A 24239-nucleotide genomic window follows, 5' to 3' on the forward strand; every position below is an offset into this window, starting at 1 on the left:
TTGTGTTCCTAATGGTCCTTTGTGCTGGCGAGTTTTCGATCTTAGCTCAGAAATTTTCAACGTGCATGGAGTTAGGCGGGCCCGAAGTTTGGGGCGGGCCCGCGTGGACACCGACACAACACTCCCGAATGAAATTGCTCCTTTTCGCATTCTGCGTTCGAGTTCCCCATATATGATTAAGTAGGGAAATACTCGACGGTGTGTAACGAAATCCACATGGAAGTCCTTCGATTGCGGATGTGAAGTTGAACCGGGCCGCGGGTGTCACATGATGCCCCATGGCACTACACGTGGTTGCGGGTGGTTGAAGACACCCCCTCTGGCATGGAGCATGGAGTTGAGCAGATGCACTTGAGATAAGAGACACACACCAATGCTTGCTTGTCGAGACACTAACGAGTGTGTTGCATTGCCTCGTGTTGCCACCGCATGCCATAGCCATCGACATGATTTTTTCACATAGCAACACACGCATCACCATATGTACCACCACGATGTACACCATGGCACGCCACATCCTGCTGGTGACGAACAAAGTTCAAAACAATGTGCACCAAGTGTCTCTCTTGGACTATAGGGGGTTGCTTGAGCAAACCGATGACCAAACAGGCCTACGGTTGAGCATTGAGCCCCCCCTAATATATGTGGTTGAGGCTCTGATGCCCTTGCAGACAGGAGGTACCATGCACACATCTTGGCTATACTTGCCTTCAACCATCATCTCGTGCATATCTTGGCCAGGTTAGGCATTTGAACCACTGGCCACATGCTTCCATGCTCATGCCACAATTGCCACACAACATTGTGCCCATGCTAAAGCTTATTGACCGTCTCCCTAGGCATGGATTCGGTTTGCGCCACCAGGGAGGGTGTGGTTGTCCTTGAACTGGAGCCAGAACTCATTGCCATATCCATGGGGGTTGAAGAGCTCCATTCAGCATTTAAAGGTGTAGACATCTCCTGTTTGTATGTTTGGGAGAAGGGCCATTCTCGCATTGAGGAGCCTTCTTGGTGATCCTTGCTCCCAACCATCCTCTGGTTTAGCAGTAGGCGGGGCTGTAGCATTAGCCCAAGATGATGGGTGATAGGCAGCTGAATGCATCATGGAGCCACGCACAGGGAAAAACCTTATCTTGGACACGTATTCAATGGGTTTAAAGCTATGTCACACGGACTCGGCTAAGGAGGTGCCGCACCCGAGTCGACACGCCCCGACACGGGTGCGGACTCGGGTGCGGCTTCGGACTCGGCCCGGACTCGGTCAACGCCGAGTCGGACTCGGTCAACGAGTCCAGGCCGAGTCCGTCCACATTTTGGACTCGGTCAACTTTGACCGAGTTCAAAAATGTCCCTAAAAAACTAATTTTTTATATTTTTTATTTAAAAAAATATATATAAAAAAGGCACTGTGACTGTGCAGTCTTTGCAGTGTGCACAGTCACAGACTGTGCACAGTCTGTGACTGTGCACAGTGCACAGTCTTTGCAGTGTGCACTGTGCACAGTGCTGTGCCTGTGCACAGTGCACAGTGCTGTGCCTGTGCACAGTCACAGTCTGTGACTGTGCACAGACACCTGTGGCATTTTAAAAATAAAATAAAATAAAATTATATATATATATATATATTTTTTTTTTGCCGAGTCCCCGTGTCCAAAAATTTTAAAATTGTGCCGCACCCGCACCCGCACCCGCACCCGCACCCGCACCCGCACCCATGTGACATAGGTTTAAAGCCTGCAACCCACTGGAAGAAATCCCCTAGTCCATAGCTCGACTGACAGGTCAGGGAGCTTGACCCAGATAGCTATGTTCAGAGAGTCCTCAAGGTGCAAACTCATGTCCGAAATCCATTTTGCAGCCTAGTAACGTATACCTTGTCACCTTCCAAAGGCCATTCCTGAAGATGGTTGTTAGGTCCCCCTTCCTCCTCTACCCTGATCAAGAAAAACCCTCTCTTTAGGGTAGAGAGTTTTAACTAGCCCGCCCTGACCCCAAAATCCCCCCCCAATAGAGGGGCTTGGGTCAAGATGGGCAGTGCCAACCATGACCCTATGAATTGTTGGGTTGACTCAGACCCGACGTCTTTACACCCCTTCCCCTCCCCCTGCAACCCCGATTCCTCTCTCACTCTCTCTCAAAAGCCAGGCCTTCAGTAACTAGGTGTGTTGATGGGTCAGACCCCCGCTAAAATGGGTGATTCCAAACCCAGATCGACTAAATGATGCAAATATTGGATCCAGAATTGGTCCAACCGGATTTTTCATAGGAAAACCCATACTCGGATCTGATAAGAAACTTACCATTCAACTTTTGGGGTGAATGTGTTCTTACCACTGCGTACCTTATCAATCGTACCCTTTGTCCTCGATTGAATGGTCAAACCCCGTTTGAGCATATGTTCCACAAAAAACCTGCTTTTGGTCATTTAAGTGTTTTCGGATGTTTGTGTTATGCCACCAATTTAGACCACAGCAAGTTTAAATTTGATTCTCGGGCAAGAAAATGTGTTTTCTTGGGGTTTCCCTTTGCTCAAAAAGCATACTAAGTTTATGACCTTGAATTTCTATGTTCTGTTCAATACTGCTTATCTCTTTATGATGCATATCAGATGGCTTTACTCATCTGGGAGTTATATTTCTGAAGTTGTTTGATTTGTCAACTTAAATACTGACTTTAACACTTCAAGTGTTAACTACAAATTCTTTAAAAATCCTGGAACATGGGGTCTAATCCCACAGTTCATTGCATTATGATATCTTCTATGTGAAATCACACTTTGTAAGCCCTCGGTATATATTACTTTTATCGTTTCTATTTCTACCATCTTGGTACTCTTATTTGATGGCTTATGTTATTTTTGGCTTCTTACTTTTTATTTATTTCCTTTTCGATGATATAGGTAATAGCCGGTTTAACTGCTTATTTCTTGGGCTTGACTCTTGCCATTGTGGTTATTGCTATCTCTGCTTCTGCCTTTCTATGGTTTTACGGGAGTTTTTGGATAACAGGGCTCGTCATATTCTTCGGAGGTTTGTAACTTTTCTTTTGAGGTTTTAAGCATGAGCTTTTACAAGGCCATTTTTCAATTTTCAGTTGCTTATATTTTATTCTATTCAATATTGCAGGAGTCACATTTTCGTTGAAGTTTGAACGCCTTGCACTTCTGGTTACAATGATATATGCTGTTTATTGCGCAAAACTTTATGTAGGATGGTTTGGATTGGTCTTGGGAATAAATTTGGCTTTCATATCAAGTGATATTTTGATATATTTTATCAAGAAAAATGTAAAAGAGAATAAGGAAAACAGTGAACCTGATAAAAGAACTTGGGGAGATGCTGGTTGCTTCTCAGGACAGCCTGCACATGCTGCCTTTCCAGTTGAGAGTCTTGGAACTGCTTTCGGAGTGTTGCTTGACAGAAGCCAAGAAGTGGCTTCAACAAGTGGTGGGAGAGACGTTGAGTTAACTTCTGAAGCAGAAGTTGAGAGGTTATTGAATTGTGTGGATCATTATTCAGTATTGGGCCTAATCCGTTATCAGAGCATAGATGTTTCCTCCCTGAAACGTGAATACAAAAAAAAGGTATACATGCTGAAACACGTACCATGTACCATGAGCAAGATGTTTGACTTAGTTTTTTGTAACCAGGATTTCTTTGTAGTGTATTTGCAACTTGTACTAGATTGCCTTTAATTTCCAATAGCGAGTCATGCATAAATTGGTTGCTGAACTGACATGGGTTTGCCGTTAGTAATTTAGATTAGGAAATAGTTCAAATCTCCCTGTCCAGGTGATGTATTTGTATGCCCTCCCATCTCCACTCCCCAGTCTACCTAACCTAAAGAAAAAGGGGAAAATGGAAAATAAGAAAACACCAGAACTAAAGATTTTCTTTTTCTTTATTTTCTCAGGAAACTTGGGTGACTGAAAAGTTGGTAGTTTGCAGCTTCTCCTTTAAAACCTCTTAGTTTTTTTTTCTTCCCTTGTTCTATTATTTATCACAAAAAACCATTTCTTCATGAGAAAAGCTGAGATTTTCTTGCCATTTGGCTTTAGTTAAATACTGCATGTGCATAGATTTTGCAGGTATGATTTTACTCTTAATATCTTATGCTTTAGAGTGAGGTGCCCAATATTACAATGCTATTATTCAGACATTGTGACAAAGTTTCCACATAAAATGGTTTTTGACTTTCTTGGGTGGTTTGTTTCCTAGAACTCTTGACTTTTAATTTTTTTATAGAACAACTCTAGTATATCTTCTGATAATCGTTTATAGGGAGAGAGAGAGACTATATACTTTTTGAAATTATAATTGGTAGTTGTCAGAAACAGCCTCCCGTCTACCCTTTTCAATACCGTTTTTACTAGGTTCTATTGTAATATTGTGCTTTTTCACACTTTGCCAAATTATGATTTTTCATAAATTTGGCTAAGTCAGAGAAAAATCGGTTGGACCCCGTTATTTAGACCAATGTTTTTGAGTCTGAGCCTAGCTCAGGTCGCATTTACAAGGTCGAGACGAGCCAATTGAAGTGTAAGGAAGGGTTTTAAATTCGACCTTTAAATTCAAACAAAATTCGAGTGAAATTCAGGTTATTTTTGGGTAAAATTTGGGATTTGATAGTAGTGTAATATGTTGTTGGATTTGTCTCAAAATGTCGAGCGCAACAGTATGTTATTTTGCGGAATTCGATTTCTGGTTGGCTCGAAAATCCCGTTTTTACAAAAAAAGAACAATTTGTTAAACTGGATCCGGATTTGGATCGGAGGGGACCCGATAGGTTTGACCCAAATCAATATGGATCTGGATTCTATCCAAGACCCATATTAATCTGGATTTGGTCCAATCTAAAATCCACTTGGATTTGTGGAGCTGGATCTTGGATCTGGATCCAGATCCAAATCCATGCCCAACATATTTACAACTTTAATTTCAGTTAGGAGCTGTAAATTAGAGTTAATTAAGTATAAAAAGTCTTCCTAGTCAATGTGACTATTTTTGGAAGCTTTTAAACAATTAATAATTAATAAATACTTAATACTTAATTATTTAATTAATTAGTTTGTATTAATTCCGAGATGGTAATGGGGGGCTGACTAGGGCTTCCTAAAATGGTCCCTCTTGCTTACCTAAGAGGTCTTGAGGGACTTTTAAGAAAGAAGGTTTGAAAATAAAAATATATAGAAACTTTAAAAGAGGGGGGATCTTAAAAAAATTTAGAAACCTTAGAAAAGGTAAGAAAGGAGAGGGACCAAGAGGGAAACCCACCCTCTCCAACCCATCTAAAGAGGGCTGGAGAGGGGGGGGGGGTCACCCCCTCTTGACCCTCTTAAACAAAAGTGAAAAAAAGAGAAGGAGAGAGAGAGAGAGAGAGAGAGAGAGAGAGAGAGAGAGAGAGAGAGAGAGAGAGGAGGAAGAAGAAGGAGATCTCCTCATCTCCAGCCGTCCAGTGCTTGCAACCATCCTTTTTCGTCTTTCTTTCGATCTTCGGTTAAGGTACGGGTTCTCTCTCTTGAAATCAAGTGAGAAATGGAATATAGATTGAATTCCATGTAGCATCTCTATGGAGATTTATGGAAAATGGTAGATCTACATGCACATTTTAACATATATGAAAGAGGATCAATAGATCCTCTTCCATATATGTAATGTTTACTTATTTACCTTTTGAAAATGAATTTTCTGTATATGCATCCTTATATACGAAAGCATAATTTCTTTTGATAGGAGACATACGGAATTAGATGTCTCTGTGGGTGGCTATCGATTTTCGTGATTACAATTGATTCGATAAGTCAACCCTCGCAGGGAAAATTTTTGTACCTAACAAAGTTATTAAAATTCCTTGCTTCGGTTAGCCATGTAATACCCATGGTAATCTAGATCAACTACCTGTCCAAATAAGATGTTTTATCTTCTAGATGATTTGCTGGATGTTTTTGTTAGCCTCAGCTTATTGGTTGTACATGCTTATACTGCTGAGAAATTTTCCTTAAAAGTGTTGAACCATCATATACATCACGTTTGACAGTTTGCTTTCAGCCCATGCTTCCTCGTGCTGGTAGTAAGAGGCATTCACCCCTCACGATATTTCCTGGTTCATAGCTTTACTAAACCTAAGAGACCTGTCTTAACCAACAGGGACCCGGTTGGGAGGGGGCCTGTTCCTTGTTCACAAAAAATAAAATAAATAAATAAATAAATAAATATCAATATATATATATATATATATATATATATATATATATATATATATATATATATATATATATGGGGGTGTTTTAAAGGAATTGGACCAGGGTTGTCAGGCAGTCAGCCACCTGTACACTAATCTGTCAGGCCTGGGGTGGCCTGACAGTCCACTAAAGAGGGCTGGAGTGGGCCCTGTGCAGGGTTTGTGCACACGGTCAACTCGACCCCAGCCGAGTGAATTCGGCTGGGGCTTCGCCGGTGGTTTTAAAAAAAAATAAATAAAAAAAAATAAAAAATATATATATATATATATATACATAATTATTTTCAGATAAGAGTGTATTACCATTTAGTTATTTTTCGTGTTTTTCATGTTCACGCATTAAAGAAGGTTGTCATTCATTTGTTCCCCAAATACATAAGCATATGTTTTTAGTGCAGGAGGCCTAACCTCTATGTTAGATCCTCTGATCAGAAAATCAGGGGATCATGCTATATCATTAATCGGGCATGATTCCTAAATACAAAATTATTTTTTTTGTAACCCCTGTTGTTGATCAGTCGCATGTGACTGAGATTGATCTCAGCGGGCTGCTGGTGCTTGGTCAAACAGAGCACCAGGACGCATGCTGATTCCCATTTTATGTATGAGAAATTACTAAGGGATACCTGCGTGTATGAGTCCTACATTTGGGGCTGAACACAAGCTGAAAACTTGGCACTTGAAAGTGCTAGTCTGGATGCTGCCAAGCTGGAGAGGATCAAGTGGACAGCAGGTCAACAGTCCGGCAAACCAAAGCCGGACTGTGACTTGCTGTTAGAGCCACCAGCTGGGCCTTCTAGGCTGGCAGGACCAAGCCCGGCATCGGTTCTGTCAGGTTTGGTGGGCAAGAGCCCATTCGAAAAAAAATCTGAAACTTAAAGTTGTGTTTAATTATCATTACGTGTCTAGATTTTGGACTAGTTATACGTAGAATTTATACATGATAAATTCCTTTAGTTAATGCATACTATTTGTGCCTAATTGAGCTTAAATGAAAACGCAGAATTTACATGTAAATTTTTAGACTTGTTATATGCTTTAGACTTGGCTTATGTATGAAAAATTATGAAGGTTTCATGTGTTGGTGCTCAGTATTTCATGCTCCATTAAAGTATTGTTGTGTGTTTGCTTTCACGGGTAGGTCATGCATGGAATTGATGTATCATTGCGTGAACCTACTTGCATAAGTATTCACATGTGTTAAGTGAAGCAATTTATGGATGAAAGTATGCAATTAACTTGATTATGCTAACTCACACACATGTATAGGTATATTACAACTTCGTGCATATCTTTGAAAATTTGCATACAAAAATGTATATTGAGAAGCATTCACACGTAATGCATAATGACATTATTTAGGATTTTTGCATATGAATGAATCGATGATCAAATGGATCATCCTGGGCTGTGGGAGCCTTGAGCATGTGGTGCTCTTTGTTTAGTTGTTCTATGCTTTACAAAAAATCAAATGTGATAATATTGTTCTATGACACTGTTCCATGTTGCCACGGGCTGTGGTCCCGTGAAAAACTTCACATGTTGAATTGCGAGCTTATGTTACAAATCCTGCATGTTGAATTGCAATTAATATCAAGATAAAAAGAATTAAAGAACAATGTAATCTACACCTCCTTGATGTTCCTTCTACAATGTGAGAATCTTGAACGTTGTGGTTTTGGAGAAACCGTGAAGATACTAGAACTCCGTGTGCGTTGTTGTGCCCCTGAACCCGATATTGAGGTTTTTCTCATAACCACAGTTTTAGAGAGAGTCCACCACTTTGCCTGGGGGTGGTGTGTAGATACAACTGTTATTTTGGTATACCAAGAAAGTGACACTTGTGGATTTGAATGTCCTTGGTGCCCCCGACATTAAATTTGAATGTCTAATGTTTCGAAGGCTGTTTCGGTCGAGGGTTAAGTCTGAAACCTAGTAATAAAATATAAATTGTGTGCTAAGCTACTCTGGGAACCTAACTTGACCTTGGAGATTTTACCTGTTTGATATATCCGCGGGCAACGGTAATTAAAAAGATGAACTTAAATTGTGTGTACTTAATAGGGACATGCATATAAAAAGAAAATTCTAATAAAAAATAATAATTTACTCATACTTTGCACTGAAGCCATGCATATTTCTGCTATGCATTAGATCATGCATGTTTACATGTTCTCTTTATTGCTAAATATTGGTGAATGCTTAATGTTATTCTCTAATGCATGTTAAATGATTGTATTGCTTAAAATGTAATTCTTGTTACTTATTAAATGTTCCCTCATGCTTAATAATTATTCCCTATTGCATGAATGCTTAATTGAATTATGTATTTGTCATAATTGCATTTCTCTAAGTTATTGCATAAACTCCTATCTGTATTCTTTATGCTCATTCGATTCATTAGAGAGATTCGTACGCAGAATCCCTCGGATTTCTGATACCCTATTTCTGTGGTTTTTTGCAGCCGCAGAGGATCAGTGAAGCGACTCGCTTCTGGGAGAGCTACGAGTGCTACACGTTTGCTAGACAACTTCACAGAGGGACATTGTGGCTCAACTTTTCTTTACTTTTCCTTTACATTTAATTATTCATGCACTCTGAATTTTCTTATGCAATTGTCTCGAGACTATCATCAATTACTCAATAAAAGTTTGGTTTGGTTTGATATGGATGATAAATGTAAGATCCCTTGTGGTTGGTTGGGTTATCCAATGGTGAGTGGAACTGTAAGGCTCTAGGTTTTTGAGAATTTTTCCGCAATGGTTCTTCAAAAAACAATTCGCATTTTCAAGGGGTATGAGTTGGGTGTTAAAATGTACCTCTTATATATATATATATATATATATTACATCAATACTCGATAGGGGTATTTTTGTAATTTCACATAGTTGTTTTAGAAAACAACTATTTTCAAGTTTTGATAAAATGTAATTTTCTTTTTTCTTTTTTATATTTATTTTTTGTATTTTTTGAGGACCAAAAGGGGCTCCAACCATAGAGTCGTTGGAGCCCCCGTGACCGTTGGGGGCTCCCAACGACTCTATGGGAGCCCCCTTTTGGGCTCTCCTTTTGAGGCCCTTGGCCTTCCTTTCTCTCCTCTCCCTCTTGTATAAATAGGGGTGAACCCCTTGTATATTATTCATTCTTGAGAGCTCTCTCTCTTCTCAATAAGAGGCTTTTTATATTGTTGCCTTCTTAAAGGCTTGTGCTTGTATTGTCCCTTAGTGGACTTGTGATATTGTCTCTTTTATTCATTGTTGTAAGTGCTTATAAGCACTCTTTATATTTCCACAATATCTCATTACATTGGGGTCGTTGCATCTATCATCTTCATCATCATCATTGAAACCTTGGTACTGCCAAAATCTTCATTTTCTTTTCAGGAACAACAATGTAATATGTTACAACATTAGCATAATATCATCTTCATTCTCCATTCTCAACACCATGACAATTTTCACCATTAACAGTGCTGCCATGTCCGCAACTGTAATATATCCTCACTTAAATATCATGTTTCATCGTTATACTATCATGATGCTCTTATCTTTCACCAACAGACCCACCAACATGATCACTGTGAATGCATTGGCATGCCCTTCTATCATCATCTGAACCATTGCTATACTTAGTTGTCAAAAGCTGCGCCTGGCACAGGGCCACCACGTAGGCTTATGGGTCAAGGCGGTAGGGCCCTGTTTTTTGACCTAGGCTATCCTCGCTTAGGCCACAGAGACATGGTTGTCATTTTTAAATTTTTTTTGTCTCCTTTCTTCTTCCTCCCGCCCCTAAAGTTTTCTTTTTTTGTTATCTTTTTTTCTTCTTCTTTTGCTTTTCTTTTATACCTTCTTATTTTTTTCTTTTTTCTTCTTCCTCCTCCTTTCACCCCTTCGGCTTCTCGTTTTCCTCCTCTTCCTCTTCTTCTTCCTTTTTCTCCTTTTTTTTTTCTTTTTTTCCCTTCTTTTTTTCCTTATTTTTTTCTTTTTTCTTATTCTTCCTCATCTCGCCCCTCCACTCTCTTTTTTTTTCTCCTTTTTTTTCTCTTTTTCTCTTTTTATTTTTGTTGTTTACATGTATGCATGCGTTTTTGCCATACACGCACACACACATATAAAATCTGTTTTTTCAACTATCTATCTATTTATCTATATATATAGGGTTAATCTAACATTAAACTACTTGTGTTTAACATTAGATGCATTCAATCTTATTAAAATAACTAAAATACACTTAAAAAAGGCATTTTTAAAAATACAATACTTTTTGAGGTAAAAAAGGTAACTTTGATAGATTCATAAAGTTATTTTTTTGGAAAAGGTGTTTAACTTTTCAATTCACTCTAAGTTCAAAAGACCTATAATGTCCATAAAAGTAAGCATACATTTGAAAAAATGTCATTCTTTTAATGGTTTTTTAGTAATTTTAATAAGGTTGAATCCATCTAATGTTAAACACAACTAGTTTAATGTTTATATATATATATATATATATATATATATATATATATATATATATATATATATGAGAACAAGGTTAAAGGTTGGTGAGCAACGAAGTAGTGATGAGAGTGTAGTGAAGCTTGGTGAGCAAGAAATACTGGTGGATGATTGTTTCAAATATTTGTGATCTATCATTCAAAAGTATGGAGAAATTGATGGAGATGTAAATCATAGGATAAAGGTTGGGTGGATGAAATGGAAAAGTGCAACTGGAGTGTTGTGCGATCATAGAATGCCATTGCGGTTGAAGGGAAAGTTTTATAGGACGACAATTATGCCCACTTTACTATATGGTATGGAATGTTGGGCTGCCAAGAGACATCATATTCAAAAAATGAGTGTAGCTGAGATGCGTATGCTTAGATGGATTGTGGAAATACAATAAAAGATAAGATTCGGAATGAGGAGATACGTAAGAAGGTAGGCGTTGCATCCATTGAAAATAAGATGAGAGAGAATCGTTTACGGTGGTTTGAACATATTCGGCGAAGGCTCAATGATGCTCCAGTTAGAAGGATGGAGAAATAGGAAAATCTATTAGTTAAAAGAGGTCGGGGTAGGCCTAAGAAGACTTGGATGAAGATGATAGGAAAGGATATGAATGCTTTGAACCTCACCGAGGACATGGCATTGGATAGAAATGATTGGAGGAGAATGATTCATGTGGAAGACCCAAAATGATTTTCTTTTTTGGTTCATATCGCCGACCCCAATTGTTTTGGGATGAAGGCGTAGTTGTTGTTGTATGAGAACAAGGTTCATCCTATCCTTTTTTTTACATCACGGTTAAGACCCTCCAAATATCAAAGTTTTAGGTGTTTTATGCTCAATTCAAACCATTAGGTGTGTTTATCAATACTTATTTATTGAGAAACAAGCTTTGTTTCAAATTAATTTGATGTAAAAAATGTGAACATATTATCATGAAATTTTAGTATGATATCAACCGATGTTTTTTTTTTACCTTTTTAAAATACATGTAAGCATAAAGATGCTTAATTTATTACATGTTCTCCATTCATCAACAATCTAAACACATCTAATGGTTAAGATTGAGTATAAAATATCTAAAAACTATGATTTTTAGAGGGTCCTAACAGTGACCTAATAAAACAGTCATAGGATAATCATCATTCTTTGTTTATCTATCTATATATTACATATGTATGTATATATCTATGTATATAGAGTAATGAGATGGTGTGCCCCAAGTTTTGGTGTATATTCAATATTATGCAATTTCATGAATTTTGCGACATGTTACACTGAATTGCACACTTCATTCATAGTTACAATTATATGTTTGTTACTAAATTTCACCATTTCTTGTAAAATTTTTGTTTTTCTTGATGTTTTATTTTTTTGATCCCGCTTAGTCCGACTAATTCAGCCTAGGCCTCGACTAGTCCTTTTAAGGGTCTTCCACTTAGGCTCCGACTAACGCTTTTGACAACTAGGTTGCTATTATTTCATTTGCTATCTTGCCTTGGCCTATCATCATCGTTACCATAATGTATGGCAATCAATATTTTTGCCACTCTCATCAATGATTATGTTCTATCATTGTCAACTTTCTTTCTGAAAATAGAATTTATAATTAATTGAGAGAAAGTGCGATGAGATGTCACCAATATAAAATATAACCAAGTACAAATTAATGACCAATTCTAGGGTGATCAACCCACTATATATTTATGTTGGGCCATGTAGCATGCACATAAGAAATTAAGTCTGTTTGCACCTACAAGTGGATATGTAACGAACCCTTCAGAAAAATGCAGATATTTTTTTTTAAAAACGAATAAATGATTTTAAAATATTGCAGAAAGATATCCCAGGGATCTAGGGCACACTACAAATTTCATATCCACAAACCAACATACATTTCAAACATAAATTTATTCAAACCATAAATTTAAATTAAATTAATTTAAATGAATAGTCCCCATTTCAGGTTCAACAAGTTCCCCAAAAACCATAAACTCCTAAAATGGTTATAATCCAGTCCACTAAATCATAAACAGTCGCTCCCTCCAACAAGCTGGTCCCGCCATCACTGAGCCTCGGTACTTGAAAAAGATTTTTAAAAACGGGATAAGAACTGAAATTCTCGTACGAGACCCTATCGAAATTCAACAGTAAGGAAGATAGCATAAATCGAATCAAACATAAGTTTAAGAGGACCTTAACATTCAATTCACACTTAAAAGAAGCTTGCAATATAAATCAGTTTAAATAAGGCAACCAAAACCACATGCTACATAAACATTTAGGGATGCATGAACCAATGAAACTTTCATAAATGTCTTTTTAATTTAATTATCAAGTATTGCTTTTGAATACATGTCCCTACTTAATGTAACACATTTAAGTTTCATCTTGCATATACCCGCGGATACTAAAAACATGCCAAAATCCCGAGGTCCAAGGTAGCTCTGAGTGGTATCTTATCACACAATTGTATCTTATTAACTGGGTCTCACACATGTCCCTCGACCAATGTTGGGAATTATTACCCTAAATCGGAACATTATGAATCATCACCTAATGTCAGCACGACAAGTGCATCATTACCCTTTAACGCTATTTTTCTTGGTATACCAATAATTACAGTTGAGTCAAACAACACCACCCCCAGGCAAAGTGGTGGTAGGTTCTTACAACCATGACTAGGACATGAACCACTCATCGGGTTCTTGGTAAAAACAATGCACATGGCGTTCAGTATCCTCGCGGACCCCAATGACCACCATCCAAGGTTTTCACATTTTAAAAGGGCAACCAAGAAAGAACAATTATTATACTGTTTGGTTTCTTTTAGCATTTTTAATTCATTAAAGGTTCTTCACAAGAGCTATTATGCAAATCAACATACATTATCTAATTGGGCCATTGCCCGTTAAGCTACTTTTAAATTAACTCAGAAGCATAATAAAACAATATTGCAATGCATTCAATGCTTTTTCTTTCAAGAATAAAACACAAGCATCTGGCCTCCAAAGGTCCACTAGTGGTTCATTCATAACCACTACATAATTTAATAAATTGAAATGAACAACACTCATACATAAATTGAGAAATACCAATTCATATTTACTATACATTCACCTGAGACATAACACCGATGCATATTCATGGCTAAAATTGCATACACAACCAAAATCAGTTTTATAATGCCAACAAAAAAAATTCACTTTATAACTTGATTAAAAACAAAACTTTTATAACCGACCAGAATCAGCTTTGTACTTAACAAAATTCAGATTTAATTAACTAACCAAAATAAATCAGATTTAACATAATAAAATGAAACTCAGATTTAATCAAACTAAATAAATTCAGATTTCTAATCAATTTTCAAAAACCAGATTTTTAACACAGTTTGCAGCTTAACAGTTTTGGATTCATCATAAAAATAAGGGTTAAATTTCTTTTTTTAACACAGTTTGCAGCTTAACAGTTTTTGATTCATCATAAAAATAAAGGTTAAATTTCTTCATGAATTCTAGATTTCAATGCACACTAATCAGTTCAGATTCACATGTTAAACTTCAACTTAAATCATCTTTAAACGAAATTCAAGTTCCTTTTTCTTCCAAAACTCTAGATTTAGTTTAATTAGGTAAACTGAGATGTAGTTAAATCTACAATCAAACTTATAGGTAGCTAAACAAATCAGATTTATGAATGAATATTAAATCCGATTCATACTAACAGATTTAGATTCACATAAACTGGTTCAAATTGTACCAGGATTAAATCCTCACAATCAGGTTCAGATTTAACATAATGAAACAGAATCAGATTTATCCAATCCTTCAGATTTGCTTGACTGAATAAAAACTCAGGTTTGTTTATATAGAACTTTAGATTTCACGTGCTTAAACAAAAGACTGATTTATTAACCAACACAAATTTAAATGAACCAAGAATCAGTATAAATACAAACTAAAAAAAAAGGACTTGTAACTTGTATATACAGTTAATCAACACATATTCAGCTATGTCACATGGGTGCGGGTGCGGGGATTCGGCACTTCCAAAAAACCCGGGTGGGGGGGGGGGGGGTGTGGCAGGGGCAAAAATGTAATATATATATATATATATATATATATATATATATATATATATATATATATATATATATATATATATATATATATATATATATATATATATATATATATATATATATATATATATATATATATATATAAGGGGGATCCGGGGGTTCCTCCTGGCGCGGGCCGCCCTTGGCGGGAGGTTATAGGGGGGCAGCGCCCCCCCCCCCCCCAAAGATTTTTTTTTTAAATTCCGCAGCCCATTTCATAGGGCAATTTAAAAAAAAAAATCTAAAAAAATGGACCAAAATGACCTTGGGTGCGGTGAATGCACCCAGGGTCGGGTTGACCGCACCTGGTGCCGCACCTGCACCCGCATCGAGTCGCGTCGACGCGGGTGCGACATCCTGCTAGCCAAATCCCTGTGACATAGATATTCAGTATCAGTACACACATGATTTCTAACAAAAGAAAACTAATCATGCTCAGTTCTGAGAATAACCCAAACAATATGTATATCACGCAGTTTCGCAGTCACAATCTTTATTTTCAGAACTGCAAAACCAATCAGATTTGTTTTTCTTAACTAGTCAATCAACTTGAAAACAATTTCGCAGACTTAATCACCATATAAGCATTGATCTTAACTGTGCATAAAAAAATCATTTTTATGAACATAAGCATCAATCAAACAGTTTGAACTATATCCATCGTGAACCCAATTCAAGAATAGAAAACGCAGATTAAGGTATATATATATATATATACAAACCTAATAATTATAATCCAAACAGAAATAAATCTTTATCATAACAAACAGAAATAAATCTTGATCATAAGCCAACTTGAACCTGATTTTTGGGCAGATTCTTTGGGTTTAAAACATACATGTATACATATATTTTAACACTCTCCCTCAAACTTCCAGTGAAATAATCAAAAGTTTGTTAAGGAGAAAAATAAAATGAGGTGTATAAAGAGTTTTGGTGAAAAAATTTGCAAGCTGGTACTCTGATGTGACATACTACAACATAATAGTTCTCGAATATTCATTTTTGACATAATGACAATCCATCTCAACGTGTTTGGTATGCTCATAGAAGGTGTGGTTGCTTGCAATGTAGATCATACTCTTATTATCACAACACAACTTTGAAGAGGTTGAGATGATTACTTCCATATCTTTGACACGACTTCACAACCATATAAGTTTCATTGTTGTCGTGGGCATTGCACGATATTCAACTTCGGTTGAGGACAAAGATACCATTTATTGCTTCTTGTATCTCCACAAAATTAGAGAATCTCCTAAAAACATACAAAAACTTATAAATTTATAATTGAGATTCTATCATTGAGATTTTCTCCCCAATCAACATTAATATAAGCAAGTAAAACTAGTGAAGAAGATGAGGATAAAAAAAGCCCTTTTGTTATGGTATTCTTGATGTATCTGATAATTCTTAACACAACACTCATGCGCACAATGGTTGAAACATGTTGAAACTGACTGGCAGAATGAATTTTATGAGCTATATTTGGCCTGGTGATGGATAAGTAAGTGAGTGCCCCAATTAGTTGTCGATAGGATGTAGGATCTTCATGGAGAGTCATCTTCAAGTCTTAACTTAGCATTGATCACTTCAGGGGTTTCTACTTTCTTGTTATCTGAAATACCAGACTTAGTGCAAATGTCAGCAACAAACTTCATTTGAGATAAAATGTACCCTAAGGGAGAGTAGGCAACTTCAATGCCTAAAAAATATCTGAAAAAACCCAAGTCATACATGTCAAAATTTTCTTTTAAAACATTTTTAATATCATTAACTTCCTGTTTGTCACTCTCAGTGACTACCATATCATCTACATAAAGTAGAAGTACAACTACTTTAGTACTTGCACTTTTAACAAAAAGTGCTCTATCAGTATAACAAGTAAGAAAACCCAAAGAAGACATGACACTACTAAATCTATCATACTAGGCCTTTGGAGCCTGTTTAAGACCATACAAGGCCTTTTTAAGTCTGAGAATTTTACCATTTTTAATACTAAATCTCTGTCGAGGATTCATGTAGATCTTCTCATTTAATTTCCCGCTAAGAAAAATATTTTTTACATCAAGTTGATGTATGGGCTATTTTTTAATGGATGCATATGCTATGCGGGTCCTAATACTGGTCATCTTAGCTACTGACGCAAAGGTTTCCTTATAGTCAATTCCGTATTCTTGAGAATATCCTTTGGCGACTAACCTAGCTTTATATCTTTCTAGGGTCCCATCACTGTTGGTTTTAATGAAATTTCTTCTCAAGTTTTAGCATTAGAGCATCTAGTTCTACATTCATTTCAACCCAATGTGGAAGATTTGTAGCTTCATTATATAGCGATGGTTTATAGTAGGAATATAAGGCTATTAAACATGCTTTATAATTTGGTGTCAAAGTATCATATGATACAAACCTACTAGGTGGGATAAAGACCCGATTGAATCTCCTAAGTGGGGTTTCTTCTATAGAGGAATCGTGTGTATATTTTTCTAATGCACTTGGAGGATTTCTTTGCTCACGCCCGGTATACACTTGTATTGGTTTGTTAATAATATCATCATTACTTGATAGTGATTCGGCAATTTCAACATTTGAATGTTCATTATTATCACCATTCTCACTAAAAAAATTATAATTTGAAGAAACATCACAAGAGGTTAATTCTTCTTGTGGCAAGAAATCAAATAAGAAGTTATAATTTATTTCCTTAGTTTTCTCAAGTTCATTTTCATTTTCTAAAAAGGTCACATCCTTAGAAACCTAAAATTTGTTATTCTTGAAGTCAAAACATCTATAGCCTTTTTGGCTTTTCACTATAACACATAAAGGCACATTCAATGGCTTTTGGAGATAATTTCTCTCTTTTATGTAAGAAAACAAAACACTTGCAACAAAAAATTCTCAAAATTTATAATCGGGAGTTCTTTCAAATAATTTTTCATATGGAGAAACATTTTATAGGGACGAAGAGGGCATTCTATTTATCAAGTAAGTTGATGTTAGAACAACCTCAAGCCAAAACCTTTTTGGAATATTTTTAGAGATAAGTAGGGTCCTAGCAGTTTCCATAATATGTCTTTGTTTTCTTTCGACTAACCCATTTTGTTGAGGAGTTCTTGGACAAGATTTTTTGTGACAAATTACATTTTGTTTTAAATAATTTTGAAATTCATTGGATAAGTATTCACCACCCGAGTCAAATCTAAGGATGAAAATATTGCTTTGAAATTGATTTTTAATAATCATATGAAATCTTTAAAGTAAGAGAATACATCAGATTTGAGATTAAGGAAGTAAATCCACACATATTTGGTTAAATCATCAATAAATGTAACATAATATGAATATCCTCCTTTTGATATGACCAGGGAAGACCCTCAAACATCGGAATGCACTAATTCAAATGGTCTTTTAGAGACAAATGTTCTATTTGGAAATGAAATAGCTTTCATTTTTTTCAAAAATACAATCCTTGCAAATCAAATCTTTCTCATTAAAAAAATATTTCCTTAAGGAAAAAGGTACATCTTTGAATAGCTTGGATATCCAAGTCTCTTATGCCAAGTTTCGATATCTTTATCTTGGACATAGTTAGAAAATGATTCTGAACGAAGATTTAAAGAATCCATAAAGTAGAGATCTCCTCTTCTATGACCTTGCCCAATCTACTTTCCGGATCGGAGATCGTGCACGAAACAATCCTTAGATGAGAAGGAAATTTCACATCCATGATCGGATATTTGAGAAATTGAAAAAAGATCTAAATATAATTTTAAAACAATTTTAATTTTTAAAACAAATTTTTTTTGAGAAGAATCTAAAGTTCCAATACTTTTAATTTGCAAGGATGTTCTATCGACGGTGGAAATATAGGAAGTTTTTGAATTAGTGCATACATTGGATAAACCATTTTCATGTGGAGTCATGAAAAAAAGCTCTCGAATCAAGGATCCAAGAATACATACCTGGAGGAGAGGGTGATGCTATTGCAGCCCCTGAAGTTGATGGAGCGTCTCTGATAGTTGAGTAAGTGAAAAAGTGTCCTCTTTGTCTAATGGATTCCTCTCTCTTTGGTGTAATCTCTTCAACGGAAACTACTTTGTTTTTTGAGGTATGATTGAGTTTGAGACAATTAGACCCTATGTGTCCCAATTCATGGCAATAGTGACAAATAACTTTCATATACCCACCATTGTAATTATTTTGCCTCTCAAAATGTGGAGGTTTGTAAGATTTTACATGGTTGTCGGGTTTAGAAACGGTCAATACTTTATCTCCCCCTTTAACCATACCAAAATGAGTTTCTTCTTGGCATACTTCGACAACCACATCTTCCAAAGGAAGAGGTTTAGATCTGTGGAGGAGAGAAGATTAACAGAAGATGCAAAAAACAATGCCACTAAGGGCTTACAAGGTCATAATCACATAAGTGTACAAACACAAACCAATGCCACTAAGGGCTTCCAAGATCACAATGACAATGTGCACAAGCACAAGTCCACTATGGGATAATACAATAGCCAACAAAGGGCAAGACAAGAAGATAAAAAAATATGATTTTATTGAGTGAATGCTTGTGCTAAAAAACATGAAGGAATAGGGGGGAACACACCCCTATATATACAAAATAAAGGAGAGAGGAGGGGGTCCATTGGGGGCTCTCAATAGAGTCGTTGGGAGCTCCCAACAGTCATATTTCTGATCGTTGGGAGCCCCAATGACTCTATGGTCATTTTGACCAAAGAGCCCCTAATGGCTCTACTAAATTACATGATAAAAAACAAAAATAAAACAAGAGAAAAATAACTGTTTAATAAACAATTTTATTACAAGTAAAATACCTAAAATGCCCCTGTAGGGCATTGACCTATATATATATATATGAATTTATGTATGTATATATATAGGTATATACATACATGTATACATATATTTTAACAGGGAACAACCGTTACAATTTTTCTATCTGCCATAGTAGAAAAGAAGAGGAGAAAGAGTGGTAAGAGTGAGAAGTTGGTGCTCCAATTTGATGTAGATATGTTGTAGGCTTCTTTGCATGTTCCAAGCTTCCAACACCTTTTCTTTATGAGTCCACACACACACCTTCATGAACTTCAAGCTCTGATACCATGTAATGAAACAATAAGTGCACTATAACAAGGCTACAAAAGGGCTACAAATGTGCACACACACAATTACAAATGCCACTTATGGGCCAAATAAAGAAAAGCCACTAAGGGCTAACACATAAACCTCTCAAAAGGGAGAGAACAAATATAAATAATAAACTTCTTATTTCACAAATGCTTAGCACAAGCATAACCATGAGAAGCGGCCAATAGCCCCTTTATATACAAGAGATGGCATTGGGGAGCTCCCAAAAGAGACGTTGGGAGCTCCCCAAAGGCATATTTGTGACCGTTGGGTAGCCCCAACAGCTCTATGGTCATTTGACCATACAGCCCCTAATCTAAAAGATAAATTACAAAAATAAAAATAAGAATAAAAAACACCCAAAAACTATCCCTAATTACATGTACAAAATGACCAAAATACCCCTGCTCAATAACCCAAATTACATAGCTAAGGACATTATAGTCTTTGGCACTTGTAGCCATTGGGAGCTCCCTAACGGCTACATGCCCTCTCTCTCTCTCTCTCATTTGTAATCTATAAAAGGGGGTCTCTTGCCCCTTATTTTGTATGCATTGTTCATGCATAATATTGAAATTATATTATTTTTAAACCCTTGTGGTTGACCCTTAGTGGTCTTGTTGTGCTTGAACCCATATTTGGGTTATGTGAGGGATTTCTCTTTGTTTGGAAATCCCATTGGATTGCTATTTATCTGTCACATGGGTGCGGGGGTGGGGGGTGCGACAATATATATATATATATATATATATATATTGGGGGGCGGGTCTCTGGGGGCAGTGCCCCCCAGAAGATTTTTTTTAATATAAAAATTGGACACAAATGACCCTGGGTGCGGTTAGGGGTGGCAAGCGGGTCGGGTTGGCGTGTCAGCATACCTCAACCCGAACCCGACCCGTTTATTAAACGGGTCGGCTGTGGCAAACACGAACCCGACCCGTTTAATAAACGGGTAACCCGACACGACCCGCCAACCCATTTAATAAATGGGTTGGGTCGGGTAAACGAGTTTTCAGGTTCGCGGGTCAGGTTGGCGGGTCGGGTTGGTGGGTTGACGGATCGGGTTGGCAGGTTGGTGGGTCGGGTTGATGGGTCGGGCAGACGGGTTGGCGGGTTGACCCACCCGCCTAACCCGTTTATTAAACGGGTCAGCCGGGTTGGCGGGTTGGCATACCCCCAACCCGAACCCGACCTGTTTAATAAATGGGTTACGCGGGTCGACCCGTTTATTAAACGGGTTGGCTTAAGCCCAACCCGAACCCTCCTAAGAGGCGGGTTGGCGGGTCGTGTCAGAAATTGCCACCCCTAGGTGCGGTCAACGCACCCAAGGTCGGTTTGACCACACCGGATGCCGCATCCGCGTGCGCACCCACGTCGCGTCGCGTCGACACGGGTGCGGCACCCGGTTTGCCGAGTCCCTGTGACATAGCTATTTATGCAAGTGTTTTCTTTTCATTACACCTATACCTTAGCTGCTACAATGATATTAACAATGGCAAATATAAAAAATAAAATAAAAATAAAAAGTACAAGGAGGAAGAATAAGATGATGATGATGATGAAAAACAACAGAAACAATGCATAAACAACTAGAATCTTTTCTGTTTATATTTGTTCAATTTGTTATTTTCTTCTTTCTAATATTTTTCAATGCTATATTTCCATTGTGTTTCTTATTTTTAGTTTACCTGATAATTTCGTGTAAAATTCCTTTATCAACTGAGATGGTTTTTTTCTAGGAAATTAATATCTATGAAATAAAAAAACTTGTTTGGATTTTGCTTTTAGCCTGTAGCCAGAAAAATCAAGTTTTTATAGCTTCACAGAATAGGACTGAGACACAAGGCCAACATGGTACTCATAACCCATCATTCAGCTGAGTTATTTTCATGCTATCTTTTGATGCTGTTCTAGAGTTTTCACATTCTTTTCTTTTTTTGTTTTAAATTGTCCTTGTCTACTTTATCCAGTGACTTCTTCTAACATGAATATCAGGCTATGCTAGTACATCCGGACAAAAATATGGGCAATGAGAAGGCTGTCGAGGCCTTTAAGAAACTTCAAAATTCATATGAGGTACAGCTCAATATTTTCTTCTATTTTTAATGCCAGTCTGCAGTTTTCTTTAGTTCAATGTTGTGCTTTTGTAAGATGTTCAACTTGAATTTTTAGGTATTGCTAGACAGCATAAAAAGGAAAGCATATGATGATGAGTTGAGAAGGGAGGAGCTATTCAACTGCTTTCGTAGGTTTCAAAGTGTTTATCAGAATGTATTTTTCTCTTCAACTTCTTTTGCCATTATTATTCTTATTATGTGTTTCACAAGTAAAAATTAACAACTAAAGGACTTATATAGGGGATCTTGTTTTTATCTTTTTTCCAACATGGATGCCTTTGATGAATGTTGCTTTGGAAGATTGCGTTATGCTTTCTGCCAATTTCCTTCCCCCCCCCCCCCCCCCCCCTTCTTTTTAAATGTTTGACCAAATACATCTTAGTTAAAGGAAACAAAAGTACGTGACAGGAAGCTATCTTGCAGAAAACAGACTTTGGCAGGGTGACCTAATAATTTCTGTATTTTTTCATGTTTCCTTTATCTATCCTCTGTTTTAAATGGTATTTTGGCTTTTTGGTCATTTACTGATTTACTCTTCTTACATGTAATCTTGTTCATGCTATTAATCGTCTCACTTTGTTCAGTTCTTGTTCCTCTTCGCGTTTTCTCCTTTGTATGGTCCAGTTTGAGAGCTTAACATGGAAGACAGTTCTGTTAGGCTCACACTAAGGTGAAAGCATTGAATGCTGCAGCTCAATGCTTCCCAAACCTTGTCACTAGGCACGTTCTTGTGATCAAACTATTGGAGTTAGATGATATAGTTTAGGTTCACTTTATGTATAGGTTTAAACTTTTAGTGTTTTTTCTTTGAAACTGATCCCATTTATGGAAAAGAAACAAATCTCTTTATGATGATTTAAAGGGTTTAAGGTAACTATGGACAATGAATTTGGTGAATGAGGGAGTTTTCGATACTAAAAAATGACATGACTTGGTGTAAATGATAGGGATATGATGGCCAGTCATTGCAGTGAATGAACTGGAAAATGTATGCAGAGTCTTGAATCAACACCAACCAACAGCATCACTTATTACCTGCCTCATCTGTCGAAGAGGAAACCACTATAATAATCTATATGGAAAATTGCTAGTGTTTTCCTAAGGGGGCATTTGTTTCACCCATTTGGTGAGAAAATGGACCATTTTTCATATGAAAATGGCCCTTTCTCACGGTGTAACAAACTTTACAATTTAATCCTGTCAAAGAGAAATAAGTTTCTCTTTGACTGCTTGTTTCATATGAAAATGGGATCACCTCCCCCCTGGGGAAGGGTTTTCTCACCAGCTTTTCTCATGATGGCTTCTTCTAATAATGATAAAATGGTTGCTTTTCATGTGGGGCCTACCAACATTTTGACTTCCTGACACAACATAAAACAACTGTTTTTCATTAATAAATGCAAAAGTGCTTTTCATGTGGGACCCACTCACATTTTGACTTTCTCCCCCAACATGAAACAAACACAAAGCGATATTGTTTCTTATGCGATCTATTTCACAAGCACGAAGCAAGTGAGATTTGTCTCTTTCTCATGTCTGAAACAAATGCCCCCTAAGAAAAAGTAGAACTTAAAGGAAAGTAGAGAAGGCAAGATGCATTTGAAAGCTCTAAAAACTTTGGATTAGCAGGACCTTGATGGCAGAAATTAAGAAATATGTTAAACGAAGTTGCACACTAGCCATGATCTGTGCAAGGTATTACTGCAATGCTTCTATTGCACCTGTGTTCCATTATGTTTTTTTTCTGAGAGGAAATAAAATTACCTGTCACTTTTAAGCTCCTAGAGCTAAAGAAAAGACAGTTAAAACTAGTCCTCATTACATGAAATAGTTCTAATTAGAATAGTAATTGTATTACAAACAACCAAAAACTCTTGCCAGGTTATGTTAAACCTAATGTTCTTTGAGTCAGTCCAGGTCTTACTGATTTGGTTACAAAGGTCATGGCCTCGTGGGTTTTGTTTGGAAAGTCCATGGACATCAGAGGTATATGGGTCGACTGCATGAATTACATTGGGAACCCATGGCTGGGTCGAAATGCTAGCAGATGACTTCTTTGTAATACCATTGACACCAAGAATGAACATTGGATTTGGTGCCATTTGCTGAATGTAGGTGTTG

The 24239-nt window shown here is 36.9% G+C and overlaps 1 protein-coding gene across 1 annotated transcript in view; it reads left to right on the forward strand.

The window, feature by feature from the left end:
• LOC149845750 (uncharacterized) overlaps positions 1–24239 on the forward strand; it is a 128660-nt gene that overhangs the window by 11646 nt on the left and 92775 nt on the right. Inside the window, exons 3-6 of the mRNA XM_089995973.1 lie at positions 2900–3029; positions 3126–3583; positions 21997–22077; positions 22174–22272. Of these exons, the coding sequence (XP_089852099.1) occupies positions 2900–3029; positions 3126–3583; positions 21997–22077; positions 22174–22272 (768 nt within the window). The remainder of the gene's footprint in view (positions 1–2899; positions 3030–3125; positions 3584–21996; positions 22078–22173; positions 22273–24239) is intronic.

This window comes from Nuphar pumila, chromosome 2, assembly GCF_984573655.1.
Source record: "Nuphar pumila chromosome 2, dmNupPumi1.hap1.1, whole genome shotgun sequence".
NCBI classification, from domain to species: domain Eukaryota; kingdom Viridiplantae; phylum Streptophyta; class Magnoliopsida; order Nymphaeales; family Nymphaeaceae; genus Nuphar; species Nuphar pumila.